Source organism: Artemia sp. Qi Xiang Cuo, chromosome 11 (genome assembly GCF_049724085.1).
Source record: "Artemia sp. Qi Xiang Cuo chromosome 11, ASM4972408v1, whole genome shotgun sequence".
NCBI classification, from domain to species: Eukaryota; Metazoa; Arthropoda; class Branchiopoda; order Anostraca; family Artemiidae; genus Artemia; species Artemia sp. Qi Xiang Cuo.
Window position 1 is genome coordinate 4,719,275 of NC_142804.1, and position 15,221 is coordinate 4,734,495.

At 37.9% G+C, this 15,221-nt stretch overlaps 1 protein-coding gene across 2 annotated transcripts in view; it reads right to left on the reverse strand.

Moving 5' to 3' along the window:
• LOC148946558 (annexin B9-like) overlaps nucleotides 1-15,221 on the reverse strand; it is a 39,129-nt gene that overhangs the window by 8,889 nt on the left and 15,019 nt on the right. Inside the window, exons 3-5 of one of the 2 annotated variants that reach the window (XM_089097442.1) lie at nucleotides 11,912-12,116; nucleotides 7,290-7,442; nucleotides 985-1,158 (exon numbers count right to left, since the gene is read on the reverse strand). In XM_089097442.1, the coding sequence (XP_088953568.1) occupies nucleotides 985-1,158; nucleotides 7,290-7,442; nucleotides 11,912-12,116 (532 nt within the window). The remainder of the gene's footprint in view (nucleotides 1-984; nucleotides 1,159-7,289; nucleotides 7,443-11,911; nucleotides 12,117-15,221) is intronic. The other variant, XM_089097443.1, reaches the window with a different exon arrangement.

Sequence of the window (15,221 nt, forward strand, 5' to 3'; positions counted from 1 at the left end):
TTCACATTTCCGGTCGAAGATTGGGTAATAAAATAGCGTAAAGGCACTTTTGGACATTTCAAAACAAGATTGTCTCCTATTGGTAGAATTAGGGTGGTATAAGAGAGGGAAAGATTGGACTTATCAAAACAAGGTCATTCAAAAAGTAACAGTGCTATTAAATAGCTGTGCAAAACAATGAACAGGGACGACAGATAAAAACGATCATTTAGCCATTCTCGCTGGTCTAATATAGCACATAACTAAAAAAGAAAATAGCTGAGAAATATAAATGAAAGGTAATTTTCAAAGTCTAGTGAGGGCATGGCCCCCTTACCCCCCTAATTGGTGCCTCTGCCAGCATGGATTATAAAGATTGTCAGGATGTGATTATATCCTTTACTCACTGGTTTCTGTGCCATTGAAGCACCTGACTGGTGCGTCACTCAAACGAACCCGCAAGGCTATCATTGCTGATATCCTTAGAGACATTTGGCCTGCGTAATGTAAGCTTATGCCGAGCAAGGTGGGATTATTCACTGTATTTCTGCCCAGTTCTATGATGTGCATATTTTACTGAGTTTTCTTTACACCTCTTTGTTTTAGGATTCCCGCCGCGGTTCAAAAGCACTCTGTGGACTTGGAAAGATAGACCCAGATTTTATAGTTTCTATCAGAGTAGGAAACTTCCAGAACAAGCTCCCGATTATAGTTCTTAGGTAATTCTCTTAAATTATTAGTCGAATTTCAAGGTTGAGTTAGACCATTTAACTGTGTATACTCACTTTAAATCACAATTCTTTTATTTACCTATTTGTTTACTTTCTTATATTCTGCCACCAAATGTTTTATGCAGTTTTGGCAGGTAATAAATCCATATCCTATTTTATCAATAATTGGGAGACAAAAAACCCCCCTCCAGAAATAAAACAACTGTCAAATTCGAATGACCTTTGCTACCAATCAAACTGCTAGAAAGAACAATTTTAAAAAAATCATCCTTACAAATTGCGCAGAGGGCTTTTTGCATATGCCCGGAAAATTCCTTTTCCACAGCTTTCTTTAAGGAGTTTCCAGTCAACTTCTTATACTGTTTTTGCACTTCGTTTAAGTGGGGATAGCTGCTGCGACACATAATTTTAATGAATTCAGACTCATCAGTGCCCCATTGTCCTTCACCTGAAAATATTAGATTTCGTGAAATGGAATACAGAACCTGCAGCAGCGGCTGCAGCGTTGTCAGAGCTGCCAGCGTTTTCAGTAATCTGCCAAGAAGAAGGTCCAACTAAGGAAGTAGTATTTTCATTGCTGCAGTATTCATCTCTATTATTAAGCGTAATGCTTACAATTCAATAAAGGGACACAAAACCCCTCAGATCCACTTCTCTTGCTGTACCAACCTCCTTCAAAATATTGCTGGAGTTTAGACTTTGCACTTCGTTTAAGTGGGGATAGCTGCTGCGACACATAATTTTAATGAATTCAGACTCATCAGTGCCCCATTGTCCTTCACCTGAAAGTATTAGATTTTGTGAAATGGAATACAGAACCTGCAGCAGCGGCTGCAGCGTTGTCAGAGCTGCCAGCGTTTTCAGTAATCTGCCAAGAAGAAGGTCCGACTAAGGAAGTAGTATTTTCATTGCTGCAGTATTCATCTCTATTATTAAGCGTACTGCTTACAATTCAATAAAGGGATACAAAACCCCTCAGATCCACTTCTCTTGCTGTACCAACCTCCTTCAAAATATTGCTGGAGTTTAGACTCCTTCAAAATACTCCTTTCCATAGATAACTAAAATCTTCTAAAATATCATTTTTGGGTAGTGAATTTTCATTTTCTGAAAAACATTCATAAGGAATCAATCATTTTCTGGGATTTGGAGATTACTGAATCTCACAGAATTTGAAAATTTTGACATAACATGGGTCATCTGTTCTATTAATTTGGTTGAACCCAACGTGTAATTAATTTAGAAATAGACCAATTTTGCCATTTACCGTCAGCTAGACTACCAGACGTTCTGATAGAGGAAACACATCAACAGAAATTTGTCCATGGTTTTCCTCAATATACGAGCTCGTATACTACTGACTTCTGATTTACCAGTATGAACGTTTTTGAATTAATGATCCCACTGGTACCTTGACCTCACTGAGGTATCACATTAAAAATTGCAAGCGGCTGTATGCCTTCCCAAGGCCCGAACAAAATTTGCACTTAACTGAAAAAATATAAATGTTTTTACTTTTGTAACTTTAATAAATCAAATAATATTAACATTTTGATTGCTAAATATCAGTGTATGTATATTAAACTGACAATGCGCTTTCATTTGTATTTTTTCAGTAAAGTGCAAATTATGTTCGGGCCTTGGGAAGGCATAAGGGCTTTGCGCCCAACTTATATTAATTTCTACTCGTTTTGAGTTTTACTCGGTTAATTATTGTAATCTCTTTTCGTTTTGGGTTTCATTTATTTATCGATGCTGATTTGTGGTAGTTTCACACTTGGTAGATTATTTGATTTTATTTTTGCTCATTTTTTGTTTAACGGAGTTCTTTACTTTTCTTTGAAAACTTTATTTTCTGGAAAAAATTTTTTAAATTAATTTATGTTCGTTTTATATTGAAATAGTTTTTTCAGGGAAAAATAAAATAACACTTTAAATCTTTTCATTTTTTAAGACTTCATAGTTTGGCCTGCTATTTGTATGCTGGAGAAAAATTTTCAGCAGTTTTTAACAACATACACCAGATATAAAATATGGTCTTGAGGAGGATACTCCTCCACATCCCTCAAGGTAAGGGTTTTAAGTTATGCCCTGGGGGCATATAAGGTTTTTATAGAAGGTGTTGTCGTAGAAACTTCAAAAAAAGCTCTTTAAAAAATGAGCCCTTTTTCAAGTTTTTACAACAAAGAGTTCAATTAAAACTTTATATGCCCCCAGGGTATAACTTATAACCCTTGCCCTGAGGGTTGTGGGGGAGTATCCTCCTCAAAAATATATTTTCTATCTGGAAATCAACTACGCTGAACAAAATGGCTATCTCAATGTACATATTACATTGCACCAACATTGTTCTTATATGCCCTCAGGGCATAACTTAAAATTCTTGCCCCGAGGGTTGTGGGGGAGTGTCCTCCTCAAAAACATATTTTCTATCTGGAAATCAACTATGCTGAACAAAATTATTATCTCAAAATTTTGATTGGATGTATTTGGGGGGATGATGGGCGTGAGGGGGGGGGGCTATTTGCCCTCCAATCACTTTCGACTATCAAAAAGCGCACTAGAACTCTCAATTTCCGTTGAATGAGCCCCTTTTGAAGTTTCTACGACGACCCCTTCCATATCAAGTGCCCTGCTCTAAAGGAAAAAAAATAATACATAGTACATTGTGCCAACATTGTTCTTATATGCCCTAAGGGCATAACTTAAAACCCTTGCCCCGAGGGTTGTGGGGAAGTTTCCTCCTCAAAAACATATTTTCTATCTGGAAATCAACTACGCTGAACAAAATGGCTATCTCAAAATTTAAATTGGATGTGTTTTAAGGAATGATATGTGTGGGGGGGGTTAGTTGCCCTCCAATCACTTTCGACTATTAAAAAAAGCACTAGTCCTTTGAATTATCAATCAAATGAGATTTTTTTGAAGTTTCTAAGACAAATTCTTCTTTAAAAACCTTATATGCCCCAGGGTATTACTTAAAACCCTTGCCCTGAGGGCTGTGAGGGATTGTCCTCCTAAAAAACATATTTTCTATCTGGAAATCAACTAGGCTAAACAAAATGGCTACCTCAAAGTTTTGATTGGATGTGTTTGGGGAAATGATGGGTGTGGGGGGGGGGCGAGGGGCCCTCCAATCAGTTTCGACTATTAAAAAGGGCACTAGCCCTTTGAATTTCTAATCGACTGATCTTTTTTTTAAGTTTCTATGACAGAACCTTCTTTAGAAACCTTAGAAGCCCCCAGGGCATAACTTAAAACCCTTGCCCTGAGGAATGTGGGGGAGTTTACTCCTAAAAAACATATTTTCTATATGGTAATCAACTACGCTAAACAAAATGGCTATCTCAAAATTTTGATTGGATATGTTTGGGGGAATAATGGGCGTGGGGGGAGCTTGTTGCCCCCCAATCACTTTCGACTATTAAAAAGGGTACTAACACTTTGAATTTCCAATCGAATGAGCCTGTTTTGAAGTTTCTACGACAGCACCTTCTATAAAAACCTTATTTGCCCCCCGGGCATAACTTAAAACCCTTGCCTTGAGGGTTAGGGGGGAGTGTACTCCTCAAAAATATATTTTATATCTGGAAATCAACTACGCTGAACAAAATGGCAATCTCAAAATTTTGATTTGATGTGTTCTGGAGAACGATGGGTGTGGGAGGGGGGGGGCTAGTTGCCCTCCAATCACTCTAGACTATTAAAAAGGGAACAAGAACTCTCAATTTCCAATCGAATGAGCCCCTTTTGAAGTTTCTACGACGACCACTTCCATATGAAGTGCCCAGCTCTAAAGGAAAAAAAAAAAAAATAGTACATTGTGCAAACATCCTTCTTATATGCCCTCAGGGCATAACTTAAAACCCTTACCCCCAGGGTTGTGGGGGAGTGTCCTTCTCAAAAACATTTTCTATCTGGAAATCAACTACGCCGAACAAAATAGCTATCTCAAAATTTTGATTGAATGTGTTTGGGGGAATGATGGTCGTTGGGGGGGGGGGGGAAGACAGTTGCCCTCCAATCAATTTCGACCATTAAAAAAGGCCCTAACACTCTCGATTTCCAATCGAATGAGCCCCCTTAGAAGTCTTTACGACAACCCCTTCCATATGAAGTGCCCTGCTCTAAAGTAAAAAATAATATATGGTACATTGTGCCAACATTGTTCTTATATGCCCTAAGGGCATAACTTAAAACCCTTGCCCTGAGGGTTTTGGGGGAGTGTACTCCTCAAAAATATATTTTCTATCTGGAAATCAACTACGCTGAACAAAATGGCTATCTCAAAATTTAGATTTGATATGTTCTGGAGAATGATGGGTGTGTGGTGGGGGGGGGGGCGAGTTGCCGTCCAATCACTTTTGACTATTAAAAAGGGCACTAGAACTCTCAATTTCCAATCGAATGAGCCCTTTTGAAGTTTCTACGACGACCAATTCCATATGAAGTGCCCAGCTCTAAAGGAAAAAAAAAAATAAATGATACATTGTGCCAACATCATTCTTATATGCCCTCAGGGCATAAATTAAAACCCTTACCCCGAGGGTTGTGGGGGAGTGTCCTACTCAAAAACATATTTTCTATCTGGAAATCAACTACGCCGAACAAAATGGATATCTCAAAATTTTGATTGGATGTGTTTGGGGGAATGATGGTCGTTTGGGGGGGGAGACAGTTGCCTTCCAATCACTTTCGACCATTAAAAAGGGCCCTAGAATTCCCGATTTCCAATCGAATGAGCCCCCTTAGAAGTCTTTACGACAACCCCTTCCATATGAAGTGCCCTGCTCTAAAGTAAAAAATAATATATGGTACATTGTGCCAACATTGTTCTTATATGCCCTTAGGGTATAACTTAAAACCCTTGCCCTGAAGGTTCTGGGGGAGTGTCCTCCTAAAAAAGATATTTTCTATCTGGAAATCAACTACGCTGAACAAAATGGCTATCTCAAAATTTAGATTTGATATGTTCTGGAGAATGATGGGTGTGTGGTGGGGAGGGGGGCTAGTTGCCGTCCTATCACTTTGACTATTAAAAAGGGCACTAGAACTTTGAATTTCCAATCGAATTAGCCCTTTTAAAGTTTCTACGACGACTAATTCCATATGAAGTGCCCAGCTCTAAAGGAAAAAAATAATAAATAATAAATGAAAATGGTACATTGTGCCAACATTTTTCTTATATGCCCTCAGGGCATAACTTAAAACCCTTGCCCCGAGGGTTTTGGGGGAGTTTCCTTCTCAAAAACATATTTTCCATCTGGAAATCAACTACGCTGAACAAAATGGCTATCTCAAAATTTTGATTGGATGTTTTTGAGGGTTTAATGGGCATGGGGGGGGGCAGATGCCCTCCAATCACTTTCGACCATTAAAAAGGGCCCTAGAACTCTCGATTTCCAATCGAATGAGCCCCTTTTGAAGTTTTTACGACGACACCTTCCATATGAAGTGCCCTGCTTTAAAGTTAAAAATAATATATGGTACATTGTGCCAACATTGTTCTTATATGCCCCCAGGGCATAAATTAAAACCCTTGCCCTGAGGGTTGTGGGGGAGTGTCCTCCTCAAAAATATATTTTCTATCTGGAAATCAACTACGCTGAAAAAAAATGGCAATCTCAAAATTTTGATTGGATGTATTTTGGGGAATGATGGGCGTGGGGGGGGGGCTTTTTGCCCTCCAATCACTTTCGACTATTAAAAAGGGCACTAGCCACCCCAACTTCAAATTGTCGGAGTTGTCGTTTCTACGACAACTCCTTCGATACGAAGTGCCTGTCGAAGAAAGAAGAAGAAAAAAAAAACCTTGTCGCCACATCGTTCTTTACTTAGGCAGCGCTAGCGCTACCCTAAGGTAGGCCTATTAAGTTGTAACTTTCAGGGAATGATGAAGAAGATGATCAATTGATAAAATTTAATATGTGCACCCTTCTACTACTACTGCTACTAGTACTACTACTGCTATTACTATTACTACTACTACTGCTATTATTACTAATACTACTACTACAACTACAAATACTACTTCTGCTATTATTACTATAATACTACTACTACTACAAATGCTACTTCTGCTACTATTACTACAGCTACTATTTCTAATGCGACTACTACTAACGCTAAGGGTATTAAGATGAAAATTTCAGGGAATGATGAGGGGAGATGTTCAAATGATGAAAAGGTAACACTTACATCTTACACTGCACTGCTGTTACTACTACCAGTACTACTACTACTACTATTACTCAGACTACTACTATTACGGATAGGGGTATTAAGGTGAAAATCTTAGGGAATATTAACATTATGTGCATACTACTTCTACTACTACTGGTACTACTTCGATTACTGCTACTACTGAGGCTAAGTTGAAACTACTACTACTACTGCTTATGCTATTTCTACTGCAACTACTACTACTAAAGCTATGTTATTAAGGTAAAAATTTCATAGGAAGTTGAGGGGAAGTTGAATTAAATCAAAAACACACTTTGTTTATACATGTTGTTAGAAACGATAAACTAGCTGCTGATATAAAGCTAATCTTCAAAAGATGAGGAGGTTTTAACTTGCCTGCTTCATAGAGTGTGGCAGCATCTGCCTTAGCAGCATCTTCATCGACAAAATGGCCTTCTTTTCTTGATCCTTGAACAAGCGCAACCAAAAGACTCTTGAAGTCACCGGAAGTGTCCCCTGCTATTGCATCTTCAAGAGAAGTATCATACACTGAAAAGAAAATATTATCTTACAATGGTTGCTTTAGTTACATCATAGGCAGCAAAATAGCGCCACCTAAGTAAAGCACAATAAAGGCTTCAATGTATATAGTTCTTCTTTCCTTTTTCCCACATTACACTTCGTATAGAGAGCTATTTAATTCCGTTATTGTAAATATCTTTTGTATCTGCCTCGTTGGTATAGAAACCGTAAGATTATTCGTATGTTTAATGCAACTGATATATTGACGTCTAATAATAAGCTGGACTCTAAGTTCGAAGAAGAGGCTTGCATGCGGTTAGGTCCTTTTCATCCTCTCATGCAATTGTTCTGATTTGCATTTGTTGTTCTTTATATTTAATATTGTCATAGTAAAGTTTTTTCTCATTTTTTGCATGCGTTCTTTTTTCTTTCATTTTTGTTACTCCACTTTATCACCACATTAGTGGGTCAGAATAAATTATTATATGCTAGTTTGACCGCGACTACTTGCTTCCGCGACTACTGGCGACTGCGACTGTGACTACTTGCGACTGCGACTGCTTGTGGATGTGACTACTTAAGACTGTAACTACTTGTAACCATGACTACTTGCGACAGCAACAGCGAGTACAACTAATTGTGACTGGGACTGCGACTACCTGCGACTGTGACTATTTATGACTGTGACTGCTTGAGACTGAGACTATGACTGCTTGTGCTTGTAACCTAAAATAACTACTTGTGACTGTAACTATTCGCGACTGGGACCGCAACTACTTATGACTGTGACTACTTCTGACTGCAAATACGTGTGCCTTCGATTACCTGCGAGTACTTAAGACTGCAACTACTTGTACCTTTGACTATTTGTGACTACTTGAGACTGCGACTGCGACCGCATGTAACTGCAACAGAAACTAATTGCAATCACGACTAATTGCGACTACGACTACTTGTGACTGCGACCAGTTTCGATTACTGCTACTAATACCGCTACTACTACTGCTACTGCAACTTTACATAGGATGAAATTTCCATGGAGGAGTTTTCCGTGAGAGGGGGGTATATTTCATAGAGGGTGAGACAATTTTACTGGCATTATTTGAAAAACGAACAGAAATTATTCCATATATAAAGGGTTGCCCCCTCTTCATTACCTTGCTCTTTACGCTAAAGTTTGACTGTTTGTCCCAATTTTTATAGAGCATTACTGAAACACGGGGGCCGTTGAATTAGAATAAAAAGTCTTTTTAAAAGTGCTAACAGCTTTAGCGTAAAGAGCAAGATGCTGAGGAGGGGGCAATCCTTCATATACGGATTAAATCAGCCAAAACTAATGCACACATTTTGTTTTAATTTTTCATGTGCAGTGAGCCAAAGTCGAACTGCGATTACTTGTGACTGTGACCGCAACTTCTTGTGATTCCCACTACTTTCAACAGCGACTGTGACTTTGACTACTTTTGATACTTCTACTACTACTGCTGCTACTACTGGGTTTGAGACTGTGACTCTGACTGCGGCTACTATTGCAACAACTTGTGACTTTGATTAATTGTGACTGCCACTGCTTAATAGTTCAACTACTTGCGACTGCAACTACTTACTACTGCGATTGCGACTGGGACTGCAATGCGTCTGTGATTACTTGCAAATAAAATTACTCGTGACTGCGACGACTTGCCATTATAACTGTAACTACCCGATATTAGTGACTGTGAACACCTGAAACTGCAATTACAACTGCTTGTGACTATGACTTGCGAATGTTACTATTTTGACTGTGACTACTTACAAATATGACTTTGACCACTTGTAACTGCGACTCTGGCTACATAAGACTGCGAATACTTGCGACTACAGCTAACACTAATTGCGACTGCAACTGCGACAACTATTGATAGTATTATTAATGCTAATACAACTGCGATTCACTGTCATTGACTGTGACTACAACTGACACTGTTTGTAAATGCGACTACGACTAATTGTGATTACTTTTAACACTACTACTACTGCTACTTGGATTGAGACTGAGACTCTAACTGCGACAACTATTGCAACTACTTGTGACTGCAGCTGAGATTAGATGTGAATGCAACTGGAACTCAGTGGCAGATCCAGAAGGGGGGGGATGAGCCCCCCCTAACGTAGTATACAGTACTGTAATTTAATTAATTAACACAAGCTTGCTTTAATGCAAGTTTATCGGATCAAGCTATTTTGCGCCCCCCTAAAAAAAATCCTGGATCCGCCCCTGCTGGAACTGTTATTGGTACCATTACTACTGATAATACTACAGTGATTGAAACTCTGACCGAGACTGTTACTGCTATTTCTACTGTTACTGCTATTGCTACTACTACTACAACTACTACTACTACTACTATTACTACTATTACTACAGCTCCTACTACTACTACTACTACTACAACCAGTACTATTACTGCTACTACTACTACTACTACTACCACTACTACTACTACTACTACTACTACTACTACTACTACAACAACAACTACTACTACTACTACTACTACTACGACGACTACAGCTAATACTACTGCTAGTACTAGTTGTAGTAGTATAGTACTACTCCTGCTACTATTACTACTACTACTGCTGCTCCTTTTATTATTACTGCTACTACTACTACTACCACTAAAGCTAAGACTACTACTATTAATTCTACTACTACTACTACTACTACTGCTGCTATAACTACTTTTTTTTCGTGAAACTCTTGAAATAAAGAAAATCTTATTCAAGAATATTGCTTTGAATTTGAATACAGGTGAATTTGGGCCGAACTCTATCTGTGATAATTTATTAAATCTTAAAGATTTAAGTTTAGATCACCAAATGTAGTTAACCCTTCTACAAATTTTAAACTATTGAACGCAAATGAACTAGATCCAAGAAGGTCGAAGAGGCTAGCTTCCGTCTTTGCTTTGATAATGCTTAGAGATTTAAACACTATGTGGTTTTATTTGATTTCGTAAATAAACTTTTGTTTAAAATTGTTTTAGTTTAGTTTTACTACTGATGACGGTCAATGTACGTGTGACCGAAATATCTGGTATTTTTTTGTGAATTTTCTATACACTGTCTATTAAAAAGGATTTTATTCCTATTTTGAACTTTTATTTTAAGGCCAATATTTGAAGCAATTTCGGAATCGTATTGAACAACTGTTTTGCTGAGCATAGCTGAACGGTCTAGTAACTATATCTCAAGGGTTATTGGGTCAAACCCCAACAGTTATGCAATTTACCCATCAAACAGTTCGTGGTAACGAATTGTAAGTAAGGAGCGGCGCGGCTCAATAGTAATCGAGACTCTAAATGGAATTTTGATACAGACTGACATGTCAAAAGAATTGCCTGGTTATGCTGATTGCAAATATGCAATTTTCATTAAATTTAATGTAATACATCAAAGGCTACGAGCCTGAGAATATTTGCCTGATTTTGTTAAAAGGGAGGAAACAGACCCACCCCTTTATTCCAAAAATCGTCCGATCAAAATTTGAGATTGCCATTGTGTTCATCATAGTTGAAAAGCCCAATAACTATGCCTTGGGATATAGTATAACCCACCTCCCTCCACAGCACCAGGGGAAAGGTCTTTAAGCTATAAGATTTGCTCAATGTTTACCCATAGTATTTGTTATTGGGAAGTATGCACACATTTTCGGGTCGGGGATACGAATTTTCTGTGTTTATTTTTCCACGAGGAATTTTCCATAGGGAGGAAAGTTTCCAGGGGCTGAACTTGTCAAGGGAAATTTTGCACTGGGGGAATTTGCCAGAATTCCCATGTAAAATTCTTTTTATATGTCTTGCTTGCCCTTTTCCGTCTCAATTTTACTTGTGGAGATGTTGTGGGTAATTGTCGGGGGTAAATTTTCACCTAGATTGAATTGTCTAAAAGATATTTTTGTGGGAAAGGGCATTTCTCCATGGAGGTGGGACCAGATTTCCGAGCATTTTGTAAAAACGATCAGAAATTAAATTAAGAAAACAAGTTTTTTCAACTGAAAGTATGGAGTAACGTTAAAAGTTAAAACCAACAGAAATTATTACGTGTACAAAGGGAATGGCTCCCTCCTCAACACCTCACTCTTTACGCTAAAGCTTGAATTTTGTCCCAATCCTTTAACAACAACTCCTGAAATACAAGGGTCATTTAATTAGAACAATGAGAAGCTTTTTTTAAAAGTACTATAAAACTTTAGCGTAAAGAGCGAGGTACCGAGGAGGTTTTACCATTAAAACCGAGGAGTTTTTAATGGTATAATTTTCACTGTGGTCTTAAAAGTCTTTTTTCTTTTCAAAGTAGAGGTTAAAAATCAATGAGGTTAAAGTAAATGAAATAAAAATTGTTTTATTTGGGTTAAAACATCTTTCCGCACATTTTTGTACAGCTTCATAAGGTCAACTATTTATCTTCATAAAGTAAAAAAGTTAAAAGAGAACAATTTTTTTTAAACTTACATTCTTGATAAGCCTCGGCAATTTCCTCCATTTCTTCATTCGAACATCCAGCTAAAATTTCAATCAAAGCATCCTCATCTGTCCCTAGTCCTTTAATAGCTTCGTAGACTTCTGTAGCCATGTAGTTCTTAGATGGGGTCATCAGAGCAACAAGAGCGTCTTCAAAGTCTCCTCTTACCTCCTTCTTTAGTTTCTTAATTAAATCCTGCAAAATAATTACGCAATTATGCATCTCATATTTATGCATCTCAATAATTACGCATCTTAAAGATGGAGAGTGTCTTCAATGTCTCCTCTTACCTCCTTCTTTAGTTAATTACTTTAGTCCTGTGAAATAATTACACAATTATACATCTCAATAATTAAGCATCTCAAAGATGGAGAGTGTTTTCAATGTCTCCTCTTACCTCCTTCTTTAGTTAATTAATTAAATCCTGTAAAATAATTACGCAATTCTGCATCTCATATTTATGCATCTCAATAATAACGCATCTTAAAGATGGAGAGTGTCTTCAATGTCTCCTCTTACCTCCTTCTTTAGTTAATTAATTAAGTCCTGTAAAACAATTACGCAATTATACATCTCAATAATTAAGCATCTCAAAGATGGAGAGTGTTTTAAATGTCGCCTCTTACCTCCTTCTTTAGTTTCCTAAGTCAATCCTGTAAAATAATTACGCAACTATGCATCTCATAATTATACATCTCAATAATTACGCATCTCAAAGATGGAGCGTCTTCAATGCTCTTACCTCCTTCTTTACAGGGGCAGATCCAGGATTTTTTTTTAGGGGAGGGCTCAAAATAGGTTGATCCGATGAAACTATTTTAGGGGGGGGCGCAAAATAGGTTTATCTGATAAAATTGCGTTAGGAGCAAGTTTAATTAGCGCAAACTTGGGTTAATTAAGTCAATTACACTACTTTCGACTACGCTAGGGGGGTCTACACCCCTGTAGCCTCCACTGCTTCTTTAATTTCTTAGTTAAATCCTGTAAAATAATTACGCAATTATGCATCTCATAATTATACATCTTAATAATTACGGATCTCAAAGATGGAGAGTGTCTTCAATGACTCCTCTTACCTCCTTCTTTAGTTTCTCAATTAAATTCTGTAAAATAACTCCGCAATTATGCGTCTCATAATTACGCATCTCAATAATAACGCATCGACAGTGTCTTCAATGTCTCCTCTTACCTCCTTCTTTAGTTTCTTAATTAAATCCTGTAAAATAATTACGCAATTATGCACCTCATAATTACGTATCTCAATAATTACTCATCTCAAAGATGGAGTGTCTTCAATATCTCCTCTCACCTCATTCTTTAGTTCCTCAATTAAATCTTGTAAAAAAATTATACAATTACTCATCTCATATTTATACATACCAAAACTGGGAAGCGTCTTCAAAGTATCTTTTCACCTCTTTCTTTTGTTGCTTAATAAATCCCGTAAATTAGTTAAGCTAGACAAGTTTACATATAGATATAACTCAGTGCATGATATAGGAATGAAGAGGCAAAGTGGAGTAAGCACAAACACGACGACTGTGTCTAGGTAAAACGTCCAATCTCTAAAACAGTAATTTAAGGGTTAATCCCCCATAACTGAATGGTCTGCCTTTTCGCAAAAAGGTCATTCAACCTTGAACTTCATTTTTCCCTTCAGTCTGTTAGTGAAAGACTTTACGTGGCGTCGATGACTGTTTTCTTCAAGTACATAAATTTACTTCCTTCTCTAGAGTTTTCTGGAATTGCCCCTCCCCCATTGTAACACCGGCAACTGAGACACAAAGACACACAGCTCGGTTTAATTATCTTAGGGTTGATACGCCAAGAACACAATAGTTGAAGAACAGTTTTGTTTGGTGTTGCACTCTGATTTGGAACGATTTTTCAGGGGACGTTTCCTCTAAGCGTTTTTCTGTTGACACCTTCAGAAGCGTGTCTAGGCAAAACACCAAATCTCGAAAATCGTAGTTTCAAGAAAAATCCCTCTATAACTGAATGTTCTCCTCCCCCATCATGAAATAGGTCAACTAGGAGAAGCAAACAACGTTCTCTCTCTAGTTCTTCAATCATGTGTGAGTCAAACAAGAACTAAGTATTGAAAAGATGCTAAAGACGGAAAATATAAATCTGCCACAAAATATGATTGGAAGTGTCAATTTTATGAATGTCTCCTTTCTCTGACCCCTACTAACCAGCATTCAATTGTGGCGAAAGAAATATAAAGGCTATAGTAACAGGTCTAGACGGTGTTTCCTTCTGTCGTGTAACCTTGAGAGGTGTTCTATTAAAATATTGTTTTTTAAAAAATAGATAATGTCTAAAGGTGTTCCATTTTAGAAATGTTTTATTTTCAGCTTTTGCGAGTACCACAAGAGAAGTTGTAACACTTGAGGAGGGGACAGGCAACCAAAGAAGGCAACAGTTGCTTCTCTTTTTAAGTGGAGAAAACGAAGAAAAGGTAACTAATGAGCCTCGTGAAATGCCATAGCTACTCCACCACTCGTTCAAATCTTTGTAAGAACTAGAAAATAAGGGATCTTCGAAAAGAAATGCAGCACATCTCAATTAAAGGATGTATCACTGTATCCCTTTGCTGACGACACCACGACACATGTATCCGTCCAAAAAAGTAAGGACCAAGCCCATACCTCCCTATGATAGATCTTTGAAAATTCAAAAGTGGTCTGATGCAAAGATGGTCAATTTTAATGCGTCAAAAACAAAGGAGATGCTGATCTCTTGGTCAAAAGTGCCATGGATACACCCCAAAATCATCATCACCGATTAAGCTATAAAGAGAGTTGACAGGTTTTGTCTCCTTGCATCACACTTCTCCACAGATCTTTTGGAAAACCAACCTTGATCAGGTGAGAACCCAGCATTCCACAAGGAAGCTGGGGAACAAAGGAGCTGCTGGTTTCCTGGTCAAAAATGCCGTGGGTACACCCCAAGATCATCTTCACCGATGAAGCTATAAAGAGAGTTGACAAGTTTTGTCTCCTAGCAACCCACTTCTCCAAAGATCTTTTGAAAAACCAACCTTGATCAGGTGAGAGCCCAGCTTCCACAAGGAAGCTGGGTATCACTCTTCGCTGCAAAAACTTTTACACTTTACAAATCTTGGATCAAACCCGTCACCAAACATGGATACCCACTGTTTCCTGGTGCTCCGAAAAAGTTGTTAGCACCGTCTCGAAAGACCCATAATAGGACTAATTGGGCATATTCGGTCGTTACCAATGACTCTTTCTAGTCTCTTAGTGAAATATTTCATCCATTGTAAATGGCTGCTCTACA